Source organism: Gobio gobio (genome assembly GCF_949357685.1).
Source record: "Gobio gobio genome assembly, chromosome: 1".
Taxonomy (NCBI): domain Eukaryota; kingdom Metazoa; phylum Chordata; class Actinopteri; order Cypriniformes; family Gobionidae; genus Gobio; species Gobio gobio.
The window spans coordinates 79,415,166-79,439,091 of record NC_137097.1 but is presented as its reverse complement, the minus strand read 5'-3'; the positions used below and the strand labels follow the sequence as shown (position 1 = coordinate 79,439,091).

At 39.4% G+C, this 23,926-nt stretch overlaps 2 protein-coding genes and 1 long non-coding RNA gene across 9 annotated transcripts in view; 1 reads left to right on the top strand and 2 right to left on the bottom strand.

Annotated features, from left to right (window-relative positions):
• Positions 1 to 2,350: 2,350 nt before the first annotated feature.
• LOC307126125 (uncharacterized protein) lies at positions 2,351 to 10,042 on the bottom strand. Its single transcript, XM_079816512.1, has 2 exons — positions 9,897 to 10,042; positions 2,351 to 9,747 (listed from the first exon to the last, which is right to left on the bottom strand). The coding sequence occupies exon 2, from the start codon at positions 9,048 to 9,050 to the stop codon at positions 3,069 to 3,071; it is 5,982 nt and encodes a 1,993-aa protein (XP_079672638.1). The 5' UTR covers positions 9,051 to 9,747; positions 9,897 to 10,042; the 3' UTR covers positions 2,351 to 3,068.
• A 3,359-nt stretch (positions 10,043 to 13,401) lies between these two features.
• LOC307126136 (uncharacterized protein) overlaps positions 13,402 to 23,926 on the top strand; it is an 86,971-nt gene continuing 76,446 nt past the window's right edge. For 2 of the 7 annotated variants that reach the window (XM_079816528.1, XM_079816523.1), the window contains exons 1-2: positions 13,416 to 13,471; positions 13,805 to 13,858. In XM_079816528.1, coding sequence (XP_079672654.1) covers positions 13,843 to 13,858 — 16 coding nt within the window. In that variant the 5' untranslated portion in view covers positions 13,416 to 13,471; positions 13,805 to 13,842. Of the gene's footprint in view, positions 13,472 to 13,804; positions 13,859 to 23,926 lie in introns of all 7 variants that reach the window. The other 5 variants (XM_079816525.1, XM_079816527.1, XM_079816526.1 and 2 more) reach the window with 5 other exon arrangements.
• Positions 17,385 to 17,846, bottom strand: LOC307126416. Its single transcript, XR_013816486.1, has 3 exons — positions 17,727 to 17,846; positions 17,531 to 17,619; positions 17,385 to 17,438 (listed from the first exon to the last, which is right to left on the bottom strand). It is a non-coding gene; the product is annotated as an uncharacterized lncRNA (long non-coding RNA).

Sequence of the window (23,926 nt, the reverse complement as noted above, 5' to 3'; positions counted from 1 at the left end):
TGGAAAAAGACTATCGGCTGGCCTCGAAGAGATTCTGGCAAACCGTCCGGCGCCTCAGGAGGGGGAAGCAGTGCCCTACCAACACTGTTTACAGTGGCGATGTGCGGCTGTTGACCTCGACTGGGGATGTTGTCGGACGGTGGAAGGAATACTTCGAGGATCTCCTCAATCCCGCCGTCACGTCTTCCATTGAGGAAGCAGAGGCTGGGGGCTCAGAGGAGGACTCGTCCATCACCCGGGCTGAAGTCACCGAGGTGGTCAAGAAACTCCTCGGTGGCAAGGCACCGGGGGTGGATGAGATCCGCCCTGAGTACCTCAAGTCTCTGGATGTTGTGGGGCTGTCTTGGCTGACACGCCTCTGCAGCATCGCGTGGCGGTCGGGGACAGTGCCTCTGGGATGGCAGACCGGGGTGGTGGTCCCTCTTTTTAAGAAGGGGGACCGGAGGGTGTGTTCCAACTATAGGGGGATCACACTTCTCAGCCTCCCCGGGAAAGTCTATGCCAGGGTACTGGAGAAGAGAATCCGGCCGATAGTGGAACCTCGGATTCAGGAGGAACAGTGTGGTTTTCGTCCTGGTCGCGGAACACTGGACCAGCTCTATACCCTCTACAGGGTGCTGGAGGGTTCATGGGAGTTTGCCCAACCAGTCCACATTTGTTTTGTGGATTTGGAGAAGGCATTCGACTGTGTCCCTCGCGGTGTCCTGTGGAGGGTGCTGGGGGAATATGGGGTCCGGGGTCCTTTGCTGAGGGCTGTCCGGTCCCTGTATGACCGAAGCAGGAGTTTGGTCCGCATTGCCGGCAGTAAGTCAGACTTGTTCCCGGTGCATGTTGGACTCCGGCAGGGCTGCCCTTTGTCGCCGGTTCTGTTCATAATTTTTATGGACAGAATTTCTAGGCGCAGCCAAGGGCCGGAGGGTGTCAGGTTTGGGGACCACACGGTTTCGTCTCTGCTCTTTGCAGATGACGTTGTCGTGTTGGCCCCTTCTAACCAGGACCTTCAGCATGCATTGGGACGGTTTGCAGCCGAGTGTGAAGCGGCTGGGATGGGGATCAGCACCTCCAAATCCGAGGCCATGGTCCTCAGTCGGAAAAGGGTGGCTTGCCCACTCCAGGTTGGTGGAGAGTTCCTGCCCCAAGTGGAGGAGTTTAAGTATCTAGGGGTTTTGTTCACGAGTGAGGGGAGGATGGAACGGGAGATTGACAGACGGATCGGTGCAGCTTCTGCAGTAATGTGGTCGATGTACCGGTCTGTCGTGGTGAAGAAAGAGCTAAGCCGTAAGGCGAAGCTCTCGATTTACCGGTCAATCTATGTTCCTACTCTCACCTATGGTCATGAGCTTTGGGTCATGACCGAAAGGACAAGATCCCGGATACAGGCGGCCGAAATGAGCTTTCTCCGTAGGGTGGCTGGGTGCTCCCTTAGAGATAGGGTGAGAAGCTCAGTCACTCGGGAGGAACTCGGAGTAGAGCCGCTGCTCCTCCACATCGAGAGGGGACAGCTGAGGTGGCTCGGGCATCTGTTCCGGATGCCTCCTGAACGCCTTCCCGGGAAGGTGTTTCGGGCATGTCCAACCGGGAGGAGGCCCCGGGGAAGACCGAGGACACGCTGGAGGGACTATGTCTCCCGGCTGGCCTTGGAACGCCTCGGTGTCCCCCCGGAAGAGCTAGAGGAAGTGTCTAGGGAGAGGGAAGTCTGGGCATCTCTGCTTAGACTGCTGCCCCCGCGACCCGGCCCCGGATAAGCGGAAGAAGATGGATGGATGGATGGAATCTACAAACATTAAAAATAAACGAAAACGAAAACATAAGAGGTTCTGTTAATTGTTGCCCTTAGTAGGATTTCAAAAAGAAAAATCAGGGAAGAAACAACAAACTAGCATTTTAAATGTTTTGTGAATTCTTACCTGTACTGTCCGCCATTTCATGTGTCGAGTGAAGCACTTGCTGAAACACCTGGAACTTTGAACTCTAAAACACCTAGAGATAAACACCCGCTTATGGAAACATTGTATAAGGGCACATTTTTCTTTCATTTCATGACTGCTTACCAGACACTCTAACTATTGCATTTTATTTCTGAACATGCACGAACAAAACTACAAACATAACATGATCTGATTTTACAAAATAAAAAAAGTTTTAATTATTGTTTTAATGGTATTTTCCTTCTACATCTATAGCATCTAACCAAACACGATTAAATATCCTTTATTATGTACATAACTAGATTTCCATATTTTGTTCATCAATAATCCTCAGTTGATTGCCTCTGTTTTCCATCATCTCTATAACGGCTCCTGAATGTTTTCTCCAGACCAGAAAAACCACGCTTCAACTGATGCCTTAGATGTCTTCAATATTTAATGTCTTCAGGACAATCAACATCAGACACATCAAATGGACACCGTGAAAAAACTGAAAATAAATAAAATTACAATCAAATTCGTGATGAAATTGTTTTTCCATGACGTTGTTCGATTAAGCCCATAGCTTATTAAACTGAAATAAATACACATAGTACCTTAAATTATTAACAAACAATAACCAAGATATAAACAACGTACCGTGTGCTTTCCAATCAGGATTCAGGAGACATTAGGAGACATTAGGAGACATCTTATTATCAAACAGTCTTTTCAATCTTCGCAGCTCTCAATTCGTGTGCGCAACACCTCATGTTTTTTCCGTGTTCATTCTTATCAAGTCACATGACTGGTACGTCTTATGTTACTCATTTTCTCCTGTAGGTGTCACTATTGCCAGACTATAATTCAAAGCAAATATACAATTCTCAAACAAGTATTCATGAATTACAACATTTAAAACAAACAAAAAACAAAACATTCAAGAAGTCACCAAAATATTCAGAAAGAAAAAATTATTTATCTACGACAGCTACACTGCCACCAAAATTACAAGGATTTATGTAAGCATTCAGCAATATTTTGATAAACTCAATAAAGCCTGTAATTTTCCTTTAAGCTGTTACTTAACTTTCATTTAGACACTATTTTAGATGTCAAGACTAATTTGTCTAACCCCATTTTGTGGTTACTCTCATAAGTTTAGGAGTTTTTCTCAACTATTACTACTACCTTTTGGATTGGACGCTCCAAAAGGGACATTTGTGTCAATCGCTCTCCCTTTTTTCCTAACTTACTTTGTCCCATTTGGAGTTTAACCTTTCGCACAAGCCCATCATCATCTGCACTTGTCTCCACGACTCTAGCTAGCCTCCATTCATTTCTGGGAACATTGTCCTCTTTGACAATTACTACATCTTCAACGTGAACATTTCTTCTAGGCATGTGCCACTGCTGTCTGAGGCTTATGTTGGCCAGGTATTCTTTGCGCCATCTGCTCCAAAACTGCTCCGACAAGTACTGTACTCTTCTCCACCTTTTCCTAGCGTACAGATCTTCACGGACAAATTTGCCTGGAGGAGGAAGAGGCACTGAAGTCTTCATTGTGAGCAGATGATTAGGCGTCAAGGGCTCAACACTCTTTGGGTCATTTATTGTGTTAGTGGTAAGCGGACGACTATTTACAATTGACATTGCCTCGTAGAAAAATGTCCTTAATGAGCTGTCATCTAGTCTTCCTTTAGCTTGTGCCAGAACAGTGTTCATTACACTCCTAACGGTCCTTATTTGGCGTTCCCACACGCCTCCCATGTGGCTTACTTCAGGAACATTCATAAGGAAGTCACATTGTTTACTTGCAAGATAGGTAGAGATCCTCTCTTGGTCCAGATCCTTCAAACCTTTCTCCAGCTCATTCTTCGCCCCCACGAAATTCGTGCCTTGGTCGGATCTAATCTGTCGAACGGCTCCTCTGATTGCTATGAAACATCTTAGAGCATTCAGAAATGCATCGGTAGTGAGATCCTCTAACATTTCTAAATGTACAGCCCTGGAGCTTAAGCATGTAAACAACAGACCATACCTTTTGAATTCCTTTCGACCTTGTTTTGTGTAGAAGGGCCCGAAACAGTCAATGCCAGAATAAGAGAATGGGGGTGAGGGTTCCACTCTGTCAGCTGGAAGGTCAGCCATTCGTTGTTCTTCAACTGGTCTACGCAGTTTTCTGCAAGTAACACAATTTTTGATGTACTTGGCCACTACATTGCTTGCACCTAATATCCAATATCCACTGGCTCTGAGTTCATTCAAGGTCTGACCTCGGCCTTGATGTTGAGTTTTCTTGTGACAATGGTCAAGTATCAGCTGTGTGACAATGCTTTCCTTAGGAAGAATTACTGGATGTTTCACCTCAAATGCTGCATTAGATTTTCTTAAGCGTCCACCAACTCTGAGCAGTTCATTCTGGAGGATAGGATCAAGTTGGTATAACTTGTTATTCTTTGGCAGTTTAGCAGGGTTTTGACTGAGCCATTTCAGTTCTTCTTCGAAGGCTTCTCTTTGTGCTGCTCTGATGAGCACAAGAGCTGCTCTCTCTCTCTCCTCTACACTAATGAACCCTGAACTGTCTCTGTTTACCAGTCTTTTGATCCTTGCAATCGTATTGAGGGCTGTATTCCAATCTGAGAATCTTGACAGTCTTTCAAGAAAGCTGCTTCTTACACAAGCATCTATTTTCAAGACCTTAACCTCAGGGTCACCTACAAGAAGCTCTGGGGGATTTTCATGAGTGATAATCTCTCGTTCCCATAAGAACTTGGGACCTATCAACCAACTTGAGTCCATCAGGTCTGCCACCTTGAGACCCCTAGACGCGCAGTCTGCAGGATTTTGACTTGTTTCCACATAGAACCATTGCCTTGGATCCGTAGAGTCTCTAATCTTCTGGACACGATTAGCTACAAAGACATGAAAACGCCGGGCTTCATTCTTGATATACCCCAGGACTACTTGGGAATCAGTCCAGAAAAACTCCTCATTTACCTTCAGATCAAGCTCTTCTCTAAGAACATGACTTACTGCCGCAGAAACAGTGGCTGCGGTCAGCTCAAGACGTGGTATGCTGAAAACCTTCGTAGGCGCTACTCTAGCCTTACCCATAACCAGCGCACAATGCACCTGTTCATCAGCCACAACCCTAATGTATGAACACTGCCCATAACCCTCACTGCTGGCATCTGAAAAATGATGCAATTCTATTTTCTGGATTCTGCCCATATTTTCAGGAATGAAGCATCTTGGTATTTGAACCCTTTGGAGATTCTCCAAGTCATGGAGCCATGTATCCCACTTTGGCTTCAGATCAGAGGGAAGAGGTTCATCCCATCCTACCCCTTGTTTGCACATCTCTTGGAGCACTCTTTTCCCAATCAAGACATAGGGAGCAATAAAACCTAATGGGTCGTACACACTTGCAACTACTGACAGAATTCCTCGCCGAGTGGCAGCTCTTTCAGGAAGGTCAACTTTGAATGAGAACGTATCAGTCTCTGTATTCCACTTTACTCCCAGTACACTCTGCATTGGAAGCTCATTGTAGTTCAGATCTACATCCTTCACAACACCGGCACGTTCGCTCTCTGAAACTGCACTCAAGACTTCTCTGACATTGGACACAAACTTGTGCAAACGCAGTTTTCCTTTTGCCAAGACTTCTTGCGCTTCACTAACCAACTTGTTGGCCTTCTCGATGGAATCAACACTAACAAGTCCATCATCCACGTAGAAATTTTTGCGAATGAAGCTTGCTGCCAGTGGGAAGTCCTTTTCATATTTGCTGACAAGATATTTCATGCCGTAGTTCGCACAACCCGGAGAAGATGACGCTCCAAAAATATGTACTCGCATGCGGTATTCCTTGGGTTCCTTTTCGGTGTTCCCTTCTTCCCACCATAGGAATCTCAAGAAATCACGATCTTCTGGACTGACATGAAAGCGGTGAAACATCTTCTCCACGTCGCAAACAATCGCAATCTGATGCTCACGAAATCTACACAACACTCCAGTCAGAGCATTTGTTAAGTCTGGACCTGTGAGTAAGTGGTCATTAAGAGACGTACCTTCAAATTTGGCTGAGCAGTCAAATACCACTCTTATTTTTTCTGGCTTCCTGGGATGATACACCCCGTGGTGCGGAATGTACCATGTATTGCCTTCCTTTGGTGTGGCCTCTGCTTCCTCTGCATCCCCATCTCTAAAGACACTTTCCATAAATCTCACATAGTCCTCTCTGTACTTGGGATTTCTCTCCAGTTTTCTTTTCAAATGTTTCAATCGAACCGTAGCAAGCTGCTTATTGTTCGGTAATTGAGGATGTTCTCTGAAAGGCAAGGGCATTTCCACATGTCCTTCTCTGTTGTGTTGAGTTTTTTCATCCAAATGTTGAAGAAACTGAATGTCTTCCTGAGATATTGTCTTTTCTCTTGAGTCTGTATCCCGAAAGTCTGCTTCTAACGCCCTGATTACAGAGGCAGGCGTTATGGCTGGGAGTTCCTTCACAGAAATGCGATGACAGAAGCCCACTACATTTCTAGAGCAAGTATTGGGTGTTATGGATCCCACTATACTCCAGCCTAAGTCCGTCTTGACTGCGTATGGTTCGTGATCCTTCCCTGATATCACTTGGGTTGGTTTCAGAGCCCTTGGACAATCATAGCCAATTAGAAGCCCTACAGGACAATCCAACAAATCTGGCATCTTGTCTGCAACACTGAGCAGGTGAATCCATCTCTGAGCCTTTTTGCAAGTAGGAATGCAATCTCGTTCCAAGGGAATGTATTCTCGAGTGTATACGGGTGGCAACTCAATGTACTCTTGCAGATTATAACCTCTCACTCTTAACCCAATTGCTCTCTGACAATTCTCAATCGAAGCTCTATCAGTCATTGTGGACAGTTTTAATTTAACAGATTCTTTGTTTGCTTGCAGTTTGTCACAGATGTCCTGATTGATAAATGTATTACTGCTCTGCGTGTCCAGTAATGCGTAGGATAGAATTTCCGGGCTGTCCTTTGTTGCACAAGAGAGCCACACTGGAACGATCATCGAAGTATGATTGCCATTGTCTATCTCCACACTGCATAAACTAGTGGAAGCCCTTTCCTCAGGTGAAGCTTCTGGTTTTACTCCTTGAGAGCGTTCTTCATGAAGAGGAGAGGGGTGACTCTGCCTACAAATGTTGCAAGTAGCTCGCTTTTTACAGTTTTTGGAGATATGACCGATTCTGAGGCAACCAAAGCACATCTTGTTGATGATGACAAACTTTTTCTTTTCCTCAAGAGGCATAGCTGCAAACTTTTCACATTTGTATATAAAGTGATTTTGCTGACAGCAGACACATTCTATTTGTCTCTTATCCTGATTGGAAAAAGGGCTGGGTTTGGAGCCTTTCTCTCTTTCCAATGCACTCAAGCTCTTTGCAATGGGTTTAACATTTTGCACCAAAGAGCTGGCCTTGAGACGTTTCTGCTCCTTCCCAGGCTTTTCATCCGCATGTTTTAAAGCAAGGAGTGAGGAAACAGGATTACATGCAATACGTGCCTCCTCTGCCACAAAGTCTGAAAACTCAGTGAAATTTGGGTATGGCTTCTCTTCATCTAGTGCTTTCGTGACATACCTATTCCAGCGAGTTGTTATCCAGTCAGGAAGTTTCTGCAGCAATTTCTGGTTTTCTTCACAATCGTCCAAAACCCCCAAACCATGTACATGAGGCATTGCATTTTTGCAAGAGACGAGAAAATCACTAAATTCCCTTAATTTCAGTGATTCTTTAGGTCCAATATTTGGCCAGTTACTCAACTTTGCCCTAAATGCCCTTTGAACTACAAAGGGGTGCCCATAACGTTTGTTCAGGGCATCCCAAGCTTGCATGTATGCATCCTCATCACTCCTATAAAATGTTCCCTCTAGTACACTAAGCGCATCTCCACTTATGTACCTTTTCAGATAGAACAGCCTATGTGCGGGAGTTGTACAGTTCGTTTCGATCAAAGCTTTAAAGCAAGTGCGCCATTCAGTGAACTTGAGTGGATCACCTGTAAACGTGAATGGCTCTGGAGCTGGAAGTTTAGTCATTGCCAGGGATTCTTTTAGTGCTTTCACTAACAAGACCTCATCTACTCTTTTCTCTAGCTCATTTTCAGAGCAAGGTTGAGCTAAAGTTTCTGGGGAAACCTTGGCGCATGAAGGGTAATTGTGCTGCAGTAGATGCTGATGTGGAGGCAAAGTGCTTCTTTCTTTACTATCTCCTATTTCAGCATTCAATCTTGATTCCTCTTCTGCATACACAATGTATTCAGCTTCCATGACTTCAAAATCCCTTTGCTCCTCCAGCATTTTCAACCTCTCTTGTTGGGCTAGCACCTCTTTTCTTTGAGCTGAGATTTCTTTTTCTCTCTTTAGTTCAGCACGCTTTGCAGCTAAGCGTGCCGCTGCTTCCGCCCTTTTTACTGACATATGACTTCCATGCTGACTATCTCTTTCAGCTCTCGACACAGTTGATCCATAAATTGACCTGGCGTCATCTCTTTGCAATAACTGGACGAGTGTTTCTTTTACAGCTTCAGCATCAAACTCCTTAGTGCCAACTTCTGCGCAACGTCTTTTCAGTAGTGCAGTTATTTCACTAGTAACTGAAGTACAGCTATCCATTCTCCTTCTGATATCTTGAGATGGGACGTTCAATGCACGGATACTCTCATATATTTGTTTTAACTCTGCTTCACGTTTCTCTGCCGTTACCATCATGTCATCTAACGCATTTTTAGAGCACTCTTCTTTCAGTTTAGATCGGATTAACTGAGCTTCGGCTTTAAAGTTTAAGTATGTGAACATAAACTTCCGTTCTTTCTTTGCTAACTCGTCACGTCTCAACTCAAGCATTTTTTCTGTTGGACGCCTTTCTCTTTCTGATCGCCTAACTTCTTGCTCAACTCGTGATGATGGTTCCTGGAGTCTCGTCTTATTAACTTCCAGATCTGCATTAATTTCAGCTAAGCGTTCCTCATAGTTTTGTCTGTCTAAGACATCAATTTCAGTTTCTAATTTCCCCTCTAATTGTGCCTTTTCATCTTCAAGAGCTTGAATCACGTGGTCTAAGACATAACTCTCTGATCTATTTTGATCCATGTTGGTAATTTGCTTTACACCACACTATTATTCAGCTTTAAACCCTGATAACAAGCTGTAATACCATGTGGAAATTGCAAAATGTCAATTATTAAACAAGTTACACTCTTCTATCAACTTAGAAAAGTATCAAATGCAAATATTTGTGTCAACCATTTGCATACAATTTAAACTAGAATAAATGTTAAGGCAACATCCACCAAGAAATGAGATTTCAAACTGAAAAGATACAGTCTGACCTGTAAATCCAAAGATAGCAACTCTTATAGACAACTGAATTGTCCAACACGTCGCAACGTTGCCGCCTTGTGGCTATCAGTCGTCACTGCAGCACTATATTCTTGCGTTGCTTTTCTGCGCGGCAAGGAATGCAGACACGTGAAACGCAATGGAGTTTCAATGCAACGAAATCGCGTAGGTTACTTGAATGGCGACGTCTTCACTTCCACCAATGGCAACATTTTTCCACCGGCGTTGACTCTTCACATCAAGGACTGGCAACGATCTTTCCTTTTCCATGATGAACTCTTGCACTCTTCCAAGGGGTTGTGAATACACGTTTTTTCACTATAACGGCTCCTGAATGTTTTCTCCAGACCAGAAAAACCACGCTTCAACTGATGCCTTAGATGTCTTCAATATTTAATGTCTTCAGGACAATCAACATCAGACACATCAAATGGACACCGTGAAAAAACTGAAAATAAATAAAATTACAATCAAATTCGTGATGAAATTGTTTTTCCATGACGTTGTTCGATTAAGCCCATAGCTTATTAAACTGAAATAAATACACATAGTACCTTAAATTATTAACAAACAATAACCAAGATATAAACAACGTACCGTGTGCTTTCCAATCAGGATTCAGGAGACATTAGGAGACATTAGGAGACATCTTATTATCAAACAGTCTTTTCAATCTTCGCAGCTCTCAATTCGTGTGCGCAACACCTCATGTTTTTTCCGTGTTCATTCTTATCAAGTCACATGACTGGTACGTCTTATGTTACTCATTTTCTCCTGTAGGTGTCACTATTGCCAGACTATAATTCAAAGCAAATATACAATTCTCAAACAAGTATTCATGAATTACAACATTTAAAACAAACAAAAAACAAAACATTCAAGAAGTCACCAAAATATTCAGAAAGAAAAAATTATTTATCTACGACAGCTACAATCTCAGTGTCATAATTTTTAGGTAAACTATTAAGCCTGTTTAGCAAGTAGGCCTTAGTATGAAAGCCTTTTTGAAAAGTTTAAAATCTGGAAAAATGAAAAAAAAAAAAAAAAATCCCAAATAGCAAAAAAAAAATTATACAGCACAGAAACACTGACTGGTCTTATAACATTATTAAAGAGAGCCCATTTACAGGCTACATATTTCATAATTCTTACAAAATGTATCTGCAGGTTTATTCATCTAAAATGTGGTTTGTGTTTTAGTATCTTTCTTTTTCAACATATCAATTATATTTATACCAATATTATATTCTGATGGTTCACTAAAGAAACATTCAACACAATACATATCTGGTGGTTAATCTTGCATGCAATATTTGCCATTATATCACCAACACTTAAAAGCTCTCAAATTCAAAGGTCACATTCGATTGACATGGCACTAAAACAACCACATGACTCTTGGTCATGGTACATCTATGCTGGTTTTGATATTGGCAATACTGTCTGTATTTGGAATCTGAGAGGTGATTACAGTTTTTCTCATTTGCTAAGACACACACACTAAGAGCTTTCACACTGCACACGGATGCGGCCCAGCAGTCGTTCCAGGAGTGGTGCATCTGCAGCAGTGCGGCGATCGTTTCTGTTTAAGGGATAGTTCACCCAAAAATGAAAATTGTCGTCATTTACTCACCCTCATGTTTCAAACCTGTATACCTTTCTATGTTCTGCTGAACATAAAGATGTTTAACCCTTGTACGGTCTTCGTTTGGGAATTACACTCAGGGTCTTTGGGGTCTCCACAGACCCCAGGCAACAAAATTTAATTTTGTAACAAAACTTTTTTTTTTTTAGAACAAATGTAATTTTACTCTGTTTATTAATGGTTTTACTCAACATCTGTGCAGTTTTTGGAGTATTTATAATAATTGTTAAATTTATATAAATAAATTAAAACAGTTTTTTTATGGATTTTCACAAAAAATCAGTTAATGTAAAATGCACTTTATAAAAGACCCAAATTTCTAACTTTCATTCGTTGGGATAACATGGATAATTTGACATTGTTTAGTGTAAGATTTTTGCCCATCTTTTGGAAAATACAGTTTTATAATAATAATAATAATAATAATAATAATAATAATAATAATAAAGACTTTTACCAGTAAATGGCTCCACTATTTGCTATATGCTATTTGACTGACTGAAAGACATCTTTCACAAGTATTTTTCAGTTGGATTCATATCTAAATGTTATGAAATCACAATTATAACAATTAAAATTAATTAATTTTGTCAAAGTTTAGTATTTTTTTTGTACTGAAAAAAAATCTTTTTTTTCAATGTTACATTATGATTAGAATCAAACCAGAGTCTTTAGAGTTTATCATTTATTTAAAACATCTGATTTTCTTATAATTCTACAAATGTAATGTACACTTCAGTTACTAACTGTAACAGAACAACAATTAACAGAAATTAACAGTTATTTTACATATTGAGTAAAAAATACACAACATGAACATCAAAATGCTATGAACTGAACAGCAATAACAAATTGAACAGATATTCCCGTGTGTGTGTGTGTGTGTGTGTGTGTGAGCATGATCATTTTGCATTGTGGATGTTTTATGCATTGTTGGAAGTGTGCCACTTCATTTCTGTATGTGTGTTCTGTGTTGTTTTTGAGGATGAATTTTGTCCATTTTCTAAGCGGCCTGAGTGTGACTTTTTTTGTCACACGAACATAAAAACAGATATCAATCCAATAAATTTTTTTTATTTGTAGATTTAGAGAGTGTTGACAACCGTACAAAGTCTCATGCCATTTGGACAAAGGGAAAAAAATTTTTTTATTTGAGCAAACGTCCCTTGGGGTCAGAAAAGACCCTAGAACAATGTTTGTAACCAAGCAGTTCTCACCTCCCATTAACTACCATAATAATTTTTCCTTTCAATGGTAGTTAATGGGAGGCGAAACCATGGTTACAAACATTTTTTTAAACATCTTTGTGTTCAGCAGAACATAGAAATGTGGAATTCATAGGTTTGAAACGTGAGGATGAACTATCCATTTATATAATGATAATTCAGTATTTTGTTATTGTTATTTTAGTTTGGTTAATGGATGTTAAACATTAATGAAAGAAGCAAATCTGTGGCTGTTCAAAAACAATCAAATGTTTTGCTAAATCAGAACAGGCTTCTTTTTGCTTATGTCCACAAATGTGTTCTTGTTTGTGATGAACACGTGATTAAAACGTTTCATCGATGTTCAGGTCTGACTGGACCGATTTTGAACCTTTTTAGAACCTGTCAAGATGTGTAAACCAATACATAATTGATTGCATTTCACAATGGATGTTACACAATGGATGTGTGATTATTTTATATGCAGGCTAATATATACACACTTAAATTATGCAGCAACATATTTAAACATCCAGAAGACTACGCATTTAGACGTCCAAGGGACACGCAGAAAAGACGTGGTATTCACGGCCAGATGACGTTGAAGACGTCCGTTCAACTTTCATTTTGGAACTATTTTTCAACCATGACGGGACGTGTCGGAGGGACGTCTTTTCAATGGTCATTGGGTCTCCCCTATTCGGTTTCGAACGCAGCCAGTGTCGCAACTCTCTCTACCCACACATGGAATCCAAATATGGTCATGCTAAGCCTACAGACTATGGCAAGCCGAGTTGAATTTTATTCTTGATATCAGTAATTGTATTTTCACTTGTGAAATTTCACCATAGGTTGCCATTCAAATTAAATTGTTGATATCAGCAATTGAATTGCTACTAAAAAAATTATTTTTTATATTAACGATTCAATTGCCACAAATAAGTTACAATGTTAATTTCTGATATCATGAATGTGATTGTTACTAGTAAGAAAGTCATGTTAGATATAATTTTAGATAATATCTATTATATTGACACCAACAAATACATTGTTGATATCAGGAATTTAATTGTTAATAGTAAGAAAGTCATTTTATATATCATTTTAGATAATATCTATTATTGACATCAACAAATACATTGTTGATATCAGGAATTTAATTTGAATGGTAGCCTATGGTGACATTTCACTAGTTGAAATGAAATTGTTGATATCAAGAATTCATATCCTGTGAATGAATAAAAGACAAAACGGCTTGCCATAACCAGTGGAGATTTCGATTGGAAAACAAGACGTTGGTGATAAAATGGCGCACATCTCGGGTACGATGTTAAACATATTTAATACAACTCAAACCAATGTTTTGAAAGGATAAAAAGTGTAGATTGTTTTTAATGTTTCGCTGTCTATACGGACTTATTTTTTAAACATACTTTGTGCCTGTCGACACTGTGCTACTGCTGTGCTGCATGGTTTTATTATTTTGAAATATTTATTATTTTGAAATAATTTAATAGGATAGCATTTATGGATGGCCAACTTTGATAGTGAGATTTGAATGACATGAGCTGAATCAAACGTAGCTATTTCAGGATTTTTAAGCGTGTACTAGATGCACTTAGCATGGTTTTCTCTCCTTCGCTTTTTTTCCTCAGTCAAATTTTCACTTTGACTTTGAAACGTGGAAGCAGAGATGGCAAATACCCTTGGTAGGTATCAAATTAGAAATGTTTTATTCAAATACATGTGCTAATATAAACAATTGTATAAACAATTGTTTTCGTTTAGTGTATTACATATAGCTAGTAAATAAGGCCTATAGGCTTACTACATTTGTGAGTCCAACGCTTTAGAACATGTACAAATCAATAAGTCGCGCATCAACTGTAACCTCAAATGGATGACTAAAACCACAATCCTCGTAAGATTTTACGTAAATCTGCTGCTTTATTCAACATTATGAAGCTGCAGACTCAGAGCCTGCTGCAGCTGCCAAATCAGATCAGAGTAGCCTACTGTCAAAAAAGTTTGCGTTTGGAGCGCTCAACAACACCATTAATGAACTCGGTCAATGCTTTGGCAAGGTAACACTATTTTTAACCATACAATAAAGCTAAATTCAAACTAAAGGTACAAATCTGTATTTTGTTAGGGCAGTATTTGTGGCAGTCTAGAAATCACGCTGTGAATGGGCAGATAGCATTGCTCGGTGAGAGGCAAAATATACACACTCAGCATTTCATGATGAAGTGAGTGTGCAGTTATATTTAGACTCTATAAAGCTTTCTTCTCTTACTTACACCTCCAAAAGGTTTTTGCGCCAATGCATTGTTAAAGGAATCAGTGTGTTTTGTAATTGTCCGATATAAAACTTTAGCGGCTAATTTAAAAATGGTATAATAAAATGTGCAAATTCACAACATGAAAACATCCTTTATTAAATCACGTTGATTAATATAACTTATCTTTACGGATGGTGTTGAATCGATTCATTCAATTCTAATAGTGCTTAATGCAAGCAGTGTCGTACAGACAGAGGGCAAAGTGTTACGTTATTTAAAGGGGAAGTTCACGCATCAATGAGTAACAAAAACCACACTGAATCAGTATTTACTCTTATTACTTTCATGTGAAATGTACTAATAACACATAATAATTATGTAGTTATGTCTGAGAACAATTTCTTAGCAACTAGGGACTGCACAAATATAGGCTAGGGGAGAGCGGGGCACAACCTAACGCTTTTTGACTTTCTCAGTTTGTGTAAATCCACTTGGGGTTCAGAGTATTTATTTTTCCCACATTAATGTCACACATGTCTAGTACAATTATGTGGTTTTGTTTCATTAATACAGTGTATACTTTTTTCTTGATTTACCCCGAAAGAATGGAAGTGAAATGTGACAACATGCCCCAAAGGTGGGGTACATTATAACATGTGGTGGGGCACAATGTAACACGACCAAATAACAGCTTAAAATGTTACCTGATATAATCAAAAAAATATACAAGACAAACTAAAATATTTTGTCAACAAAATACAATTATTAACTTTTTTAAATAAAATAATGGCATTTTTTAATCATTAAAAATATAAGCATTTTTGAGTTTGACTACAAACACATCTCTAAATACAGCTATACAGCATAGTTCAAAACATAATAATAATTAATAATTTCTGAACATTAACTCAGTCATTATTCACCCTTTTCTCATGGTTTCTCAAAAGAATTAATAAAAGTATAGAATATAATATCATATTTCTAATAGGGGCTCATTGTAACGCAGTGTTAACACACACCCCGCCTGCACAACTAGGATTGATATCGCGGCTCGTGTCTTCTGCTGTTAGATCCGCATTAAAGAACATCTCAACTGTTAAATAACAGATATAAGATTAAAATAATATCGGATTTGTCTTATTTTAAATAAACACAAAAAACAGAGATGAAAACTAAACTTAAGTAAGAAATTTACTTTTGCTATGGTTAAATACATGTTCAGTAATATCTTCGAGAGATTTTTTAATTTTGGCGCTATTTTTTTCTCTAAATAATGTTGATATGGCAACTAGTAAATACAGAGCCCAATCTCACGAAAATGCGTATAAATAATACGAGTGTGCAATCTCGTGGAATGTATACGGAAAAATGAGTTTTGGCGTGCATATGGTACGCCGTTTTTCGCGTGCATATGATACGCACTTTATGGCGTATTATACGTACGAATTTGAATCCTTATTAACAAATATATACAAATATCATTTGGTATGTATTTGTTAATTAATACCAGTAATACCAATGTTGATTTTTAAAATTTGACTGGGGGCACCAATAAGGATTTTGCCTAGGGCGTCAGAATGGCTAGAAACGGCCCTGTTTACAACAGAAATAAACAAAGTCAATCCAACATAGCCTTCTAAGAAAAGCGCTATATGTGCGTGTCTTCAGATTTATATTTCAAGTTCACAATTTCATAGCCTGTTTAGATCGTGTTTAGATTAGTCTTAGCTGTTTCATTTTGTGACGAACGCATGATGATGCATCACTAGTTTTCATTAGTCTAGAATAGTGCACTGCACTGCACACAGCTGGGCAAAATAGTGCCGTTTTATTGTATTGCATAAATCTTAAACCAAGGCAATGCATAGGCCTAAATATGTTTATGTACTCTAACTGTTCAGTACTTGAGAGCCACGGCGAGTTTACGAAACGTAGGCTGGTCAGATTTGTACTCCCAAGTTCACATGTTCGTCACAAAATGACCCCAAACAGCTAAGACTAATCTAAACATGATCTAAACAGGCTATGAAATTGTGAACTTGAAATATAAATCTGAAGACACGCACATATAGCACTTTTCTTAGTAGGCTATGTTGGATTGACTTCGTTTACTTCTGTTGTAGAGACGAGCAAAACAGACTAGCTGACAGCCTGCCATGAACGTGAGATATATAACCAATCGGAGGAGAGCCCTTCTAGCCAATCATAGATGAAAAAGGCGGTACCTTCCCCTACCATCCTGGGAAAAAAAATATCGCTTCCCGCACCCAGAGTCCAGCATTCTCAGACCCCTTGTTCTTCGAGACAGCGCCTCCTGCTGTTCGGAAGATCGTATAACACAGATAGAGCACATAGTCCCGCATTCTCAGACTCCGGATGCAATATTACGGACTCGCTTCTTTTAAAGTTTTCCAAATAAATTCACACAAAATAATGACAAAATAACATATTTGCGTTCCCTGCTCAGTGCATGGGCCAAAAAACACACTGTGTTCTCTGTCTAACAAATTACGCAGTAGTTATTTTTTGAGTGTGGGTGGTAGCCTAATTGAAAGAAAATTACTGATGGAAGAGATACAATTACAGATTGAACTATCTTATTATTCATATTAATATTATGTGATATTATATTGCCTCAATGTTTTTTAAATTCAAATTCCAATGTTTCTTTCAGTTCAACCTATGCTAATTGTCTAATTAACATACCATGCTAACATTACAAAACCTGTTTTTTGATATTTTGAATGCAATGCAAAGCTTAACTCAAATAAGGATAGAGTAGACAAAACACCAATAATAAACAATTCTGTACTTTATTTAACGACCACCTAAACATCATCTTGCTGTAAAAAGGACAAAGCAAAAAAAAAAAAAAAAGGAAGAAAGAAAGATTTTTGTTAGTGACTTCACTTTTCATCGTCAATTGTATAAGGTAAAATAATAACTTTACTTTCTGGTAGGTTTTTTCATTCATTTGGCAATCGCTCTGTCAAATTCCTCGACTTCACTAAAATAATTGTAGAATAATTGCCATTGTCAAAAATATTGTGTAGTAATAATAAATTATATATTTTTTGCAAATGCAAATTACAAGCATACCTAGGGTTATAAGTAAGGCCACGGAGGAACACTTTCTCAGCCTCCTGCCAGGACAATGCCTGCATCTCACAAAGGCCATGAATGATGGCCTGTCCATATAAATAAATAAATAAATAAATAAATAAATTAACATATAAAACATTGCATATATGGCAATAATAGAAACAATCCAATTGACAAACATGTTTGGGCCCACCTCAGGAAAAAGAAAACTACAAATTAACTCCACTTCATCTGTGAAGTTCAGTTGAGTTTTAGTCTTATCCAGCAGAGCTTTGAGGTGCAGAATGGCTGCATTGCTGCTGCTCATTGTCCATGTAGACTGGCACACGTGGCTTTAGGGGGAACTACTTTGATGGTATTCCATTGAGAACATCCTGTGGGGCAAACAAAAAGTGTTATTTTATATACATTATTTCATATTCATATTATATATATATATATTCAGATGGGTAGTTGACAAATGACCAAGAAAAAGTACTTTTTTTTTGGAAAACATAACTTTTTAAGAAAAAATACATATATTTGTGGAGTATGAAAACTGCAGTTTCAGAAAATAGTAGTGGTCACTCATTTTGTCAATGACTTCACATATTTTTTTCACGTTTTCACTCAGCAGTACTGTAAATGTGTCCTATGGTGTGACATTTAAAAAGTACTAAGAAATTATATTAAATAACGTAAAAAAAATACTTGAGACAGAATTGTTCACATTATTAAAACATTATTTTCTTAAAGTGATATTTATTTTAAATGAAAGTACTAATTAGAATCATTTTCACCATGAATAGATGACGTTGATAAACTTTTCCCTACGAATTCCCTACATTTCAAAACAATACTGTGACATTGTCAAACTGCAATTCAGTCTTCTTAATTCAGTTTGTCTCTTCCTTCCTAGTGCTTTAATGTTGAATGTATCCAATTCCCAGAGAGCCTTCTTTTCATGATATCTGTTTAAAATAATGATAGAATATTGATGAATTGATCAACAGAGAAATTAATGTAATGTATACTCAATTATGAACTCATGACCTACTGTGTTTTCCCTACAAATGTAACCACTTACTTGTCAATTTCTTATAAAGCACAATATAGATTATTATTCTGTAATAACAAGCTTATTATGTAACTATTGTTGAACCTGAACCTCACACAGGTCTATTCTGATACTGAATAATAAGCTGTCATTCACTCCCACAGCAAAATCCCTGAATTATTTTAAGATGTATATGGCAACATTTCAGTTTGATTTACTTTCTCCGTCGTTCTCTTAGGATCGCCTCCTTTCACCTCCGATCGCTCCCTATACTGTCTGGTCCTCTCTTTTGCACTCATCTCTCCCTCAGTTCTTTCTGTTCTAAAAAAAAAAAAAGTTAAGTAGCATTATAAGTAGTAGCACTGTATATATGTACTTTCTATTTGTTTATAGTTGTTACATTATACATTATAGTTGTTTTAGTAACACTTCAGAACATTTTATGTAGTCTCCAAAAAACGGCAATAAACATTAAAATGTATGTCATTATTTAATTTAAATTCATCAAAACTGGTCAAAAAAGAATGAAAAGTATGTAAACAAACTTTATCTATTTGCTTTAATAGCTTCTTAAGGAGGTCTTGTCCTATTGTGTGATATCTGTGTCCTATGGTGTGACAGGCCAAAGTGTCACACCAAAGGACATTTCCTGTGACATTTGAGCTTTTGTGGCAGTTCATAACAATGCTAATACTAGCTGAACTGTCATTAGCAATTAGCATGATACATTTGCATAATATTACATAGTCCTGCTATGTAATATTATGCAAATTTGAATTAAAAAATAAAATGTAGGGGTGTCACACCAAAGGACAAAAAAACTTAACAACTTCAGTGGTCTGAAAATATAGTTAAATATTTAAACAATTCGGAGAGAAATACTTACCATGTGCACTGCTCATGGCCTTCATATGGGTCTTCAGTCACATGACCTTGAATGGGGTCTTTCAACTAAATGTAGTTGTCCATGATATTGCCCAAATTAATATCAGGTTTTTGCATAACACAAAAGGACATTTTTTTATGTGACAAACTTTATGAAATTCCTACACTTTTAGAAATGTATGTATAGGAAAAGTGATGGCCACTTAGTGAAATAGACACTTGCACAATTATGCCAGGAGTGTTCATTAAGATTTTTAAACATTATTTTCTTTATTTATAAAATTTTATATTTATGAAATAATGTCTACCGTCACACCATAGGACAATGTTGAGATCTGGCTCAAAGTTGTAAAAAACCTAAAAATAACTTGGGTATTAAAACAACAGATTCATGTAAAACAAGAAAATGTTTAACCATTTACAGTATTCTAAATGATGAAAATGTGAAATAAATTATGTTTTATCTTCTGTGACAGTGAAAAAGCCACGTCACGTCAACTATCCAGATACAGTTATTTCACATAATATCTTACATTTGCAGGATCCTTCATATCAACAAATTCATATCACAGTTTAATTAACATGGATTCATTTTAATATGTACGTTTTATAAGTACTAATTTAAGTAGGCTACATTAATTATATAAAGTAAAATAATTACTCCATCTGACATTAATTATTTACATTTATGGTTTTAAGATAAAAGGTTTGGTAATTTAAAAAAAAAAGGTCAAACTGTAAATCTGATTAAATAATTAATGATGACATTCTTTGATATTAACACAATCAATGTATTTAATTGGTCTACCTTAATTTTAATCAGATTTTACAATGGCTTGTCTACAAAAAGTCCAAGGTCAAAGGCTAACGTTAGCTAAGCTATTAAAATATTTTCTTTACAAATATTAAATTAACTATTCATGTTGGTGTATCGATGAGCTATTAGGTGGTTTGATTAAAAAATAAATGTGTTAAATAAAATTGACGATACTCATGTTTCGGCTTAAGTCCTTCACATTGCAACAATGTTTACCCGATCCAATTTGATAGGAGGCGCTGTCTCGAAAAAACGAGGGGTCTGAGAATGCGGGACTCTTGGTGCGGGACTGTAGCTGCAGGCTCAGAGTATTCATTCTACTCGCTTTATTGATGTTGTGTATTATGCGGAAGTAACATTGATTTGATGGCTTTATATTGTATTGCAAAACACCTTTGCTGATATTGAGGTGGGATACGGGTAGGGTTAGGGACAGGTGTGGTGGTATGGGTAAGTTTAAGGGTAAAGTTAGGGACAAGTGTGGTGGTATGGGTAAGTTTAAGGGTAGGGTTAGGGACAGGTGTGGTGGTGTGGGTAAGTTTAAGGGTAAAGTTAGGGACAAGTGTGGTGGTGTGGGTAAGTTTAAGGGTAAAGTTAGGGACAAGTGTGGTGGTATGGGTAAGTTTAAGGGTAAAGTTAGGGACAAGTGTGGTGGTGTGGGTAAGTTTAAGGGTAGGGTTAGGGACAGGTGTGGTGGTGTGGGTAAGTTTAAGGGTAGGGTTAGCGACAGGTGTGGTGGTATGGGTAAGTTTAAGGGTAGGGTTAGGGACAGGTGTGGTGGTGTGGGTAAGTTTAAGGGTAGGGTTAGCGACAGGTGTGGTGGTATGGGTAAGTTTAAGGGTAGGGTTAGGGACAGGTGTGGTGGTGTGGGTAAGTTTAAGGGTAGGGTTAGGGACAGGTGTGGTGGTGTGGGTAAGTTTAAGGGTAGGGTTAGCGACAGGTGTGGTGGTATGGGTAAGTTTAAAGGCCCGGGTATACTTCACTTACCACGCCCGGACGCGTCACGCGCGCAGCCCTGTCCGCGCGTCTTTCAAAGTATACTACACAACGGATGCGCGCGGAGGATCGCGTTCGACACATGCGCAGTAAAAAAGTGTCTATGCTCCACCAGACATCGGAGGGCAGCACTGAGTCCTGTCATCAACGGGACATTCGCTGGGCATGATCGGAGAAGAAATGTAGTGGATCCACCATTGCCACATAGTTTGGAAGAAACACTGAAGAATCAAAAATTCTCTCTTTTTTTTCCAAGCGTGTTGTTTTTAAACCGGTCTTTGCACACTCTTCTTCGACGGCTGAACACTGTGCTCAATACTGTGTTTATTGCCACCTAGTGGACTCTTCTGTCCTGCTGGCGCATGCGCTGTTGCACGCGGACCGTCCGCGCGGTCACAAAATTTGGGCTGCGCGCGGACGGGGTGTGCGGCCGGCCGCGAGCCCTCCGAGTGACGAAAATTACGTCATGCGGGCGGTGCACGAACGCGGACGGCCGAAGTATACCCGGGCCTTAAGGGTAAAGTTAGGGACAGGTGTGGTGGTGTGGGTCAGTTTAAGGGTAGGGTTAGGGACAGGTGTGGTGGTGTGGGTAAGTTTAAGGGTAGGGTCAGGGACAGGTGTGGTGGTCTGGGTAAGTTTAAGGGTAGGGTTAGGGACAGGTGTGGTGGTGTGGGTCAGTTTAAGGGTAAAGTTAGGGACAGGTGTGGTGGTGTGGGTAAGTTTAAGGGTAGGGTCAGGGACAGGTGTGGTGGTCTGGGTAAGTTTAAGGGTAGGGTTATGGACAAGTGTGGTGGTATGGGTAAGTTTAAGGGTAGGGTTAGGGACAGGTGTGGTGGTGTGGGTAAGTTTAAGGGGAGGGTTAGGGACAGGTGTGGTGGTATGGGTAAGTTTAAGGGTAAAGTTAGGGACAGGTGTGGTGGTGTGGGTAAGTTTAAGGGTAAAGTTAGGGACAGGTGTGGTGGTGTGGGTAAGTTTAAGGGTAAAGTTAGGGACAGGTGTGGTGGTGTGGGTAAGTTTAAGGGTAGGGTTAGGGACAGGTGTGGTGGTCTGGGTAAGTTTAAGGGTAAAGTTAGGGACAGGTATGGTAGTGCTGGGCGGTATACCGGTTCATACCGAATACCGGTATTAATTTTCTTTATGATATGAATTTTGATGATACCGCAATACCGGTATATGTCGCTTAAACAACGTTCGGAACGCGGCGCAGCGCGTCATTGTTTGAGAGGGGACCCATTTCATTGATGCACTGTAGTAAGAGCAGTCAGAGCACAGTTGAGATCGCATTACAGCACAGCCTATGGCTGTATCCTATACTCTCATTCACTATTCCCTACGTTATCACTTTATTTGAAGGAGTGAATGAAAACGTGCGTGAAGTCGGACAACCGTTGTGTGTACATCGGCTGTACACTCGTTATTGCGGTGCAATGGGATAGAATGAGTGCACTCAATAACGTCCACTAAGGTTTCGGACACCACTACAAAGCGCTGTGCCCTCCAAATAATGCTATATTTGAGGTTATGGGAGCGATGTCGGATTCAGCCCTTGATTATTGTTGAGAATTCAAACTACACGCGGCGCGTGAGAGAGCGCGGTTTCTGCACGGAGCGCTGCGATGAGTTTAACAACGCTCACCACATGGATCATATAGCACTGATATAGACCGGAGCGAGTGCGTTTAAAATTTTTATGGACATATTTCAAAAACTCTAGTGCTCTAGACATGAACTAGAAGCGTGTATGCGCGCATATTTCATCACGTCTTATTAAAATGAAATGTATGCACTGATTACACTGATAACCTATGTCTGATCACGAGCGCGCTGACACGATGGATTATTCAAAAGACGATGTAAGTTAATAAATAAACTGACAATTCAAAGAAGAATGGGCCAAAAAGTAACTGCTTTATTCTTTCTGTGTTAAACTGATGTGTGTCATTCGTTCCGAGAGTCCTGTTAAATGTATTGCTAATATCCTCATTTCTCCTCGTTTTGGCAGTTTGTTGTTATAGAGGGTTAGATTTTTAAAATGCTTAAGGTGCCCTCAACTCAACTTTTAATATTCAGGTGTCTGTAAGTATGATTCTGAGCGTGTTGCAGGTCTGTGTTTTATTGTTTGTTGTCTCTCCACAGCATCATTTTGTTAACCTGTAGACCTATTAACTCTAGTGTGGAATTTTTCTACAATATTCACTCGTCATGACAGTAAAACAGGGCATTCTTGTCAATCTCCTGCAGTATTTCCTCTCTCAATCAGTAGAAAATGTGATTAACACCCTGTCATGCATAGGGGACAAAATACCGTCATATACCGTGAAACCGATATAATTTAGAAAAATACCGTGATATACATTTTTGGTCATACCGCCCAGCACTAAGGTATGGTGGTATGGGTAAGTTTAAGGGTAAAGTTAGGGACAGGTGTGGTGGTGTGGGTAAGTTTAAGGGTAAAGTTAGGGACAGGTGTGGTGGTATGGGTAAGTTTAAGGGTAAAGTTAGGGACAGGTGTGGTGGTGTGGGTAAGTTTAAGGGTAGGGTTAGGGACAGGTGTGGTGGTATGGGTAAGTTAAAGGGTAGGGTTAGGGACAGGTGTGGTGGTGTGGGTAAGTTTAAGGGTAAAGTTAGGGACAGGTGTGGTGGTGTGGGTAAGTTTAAG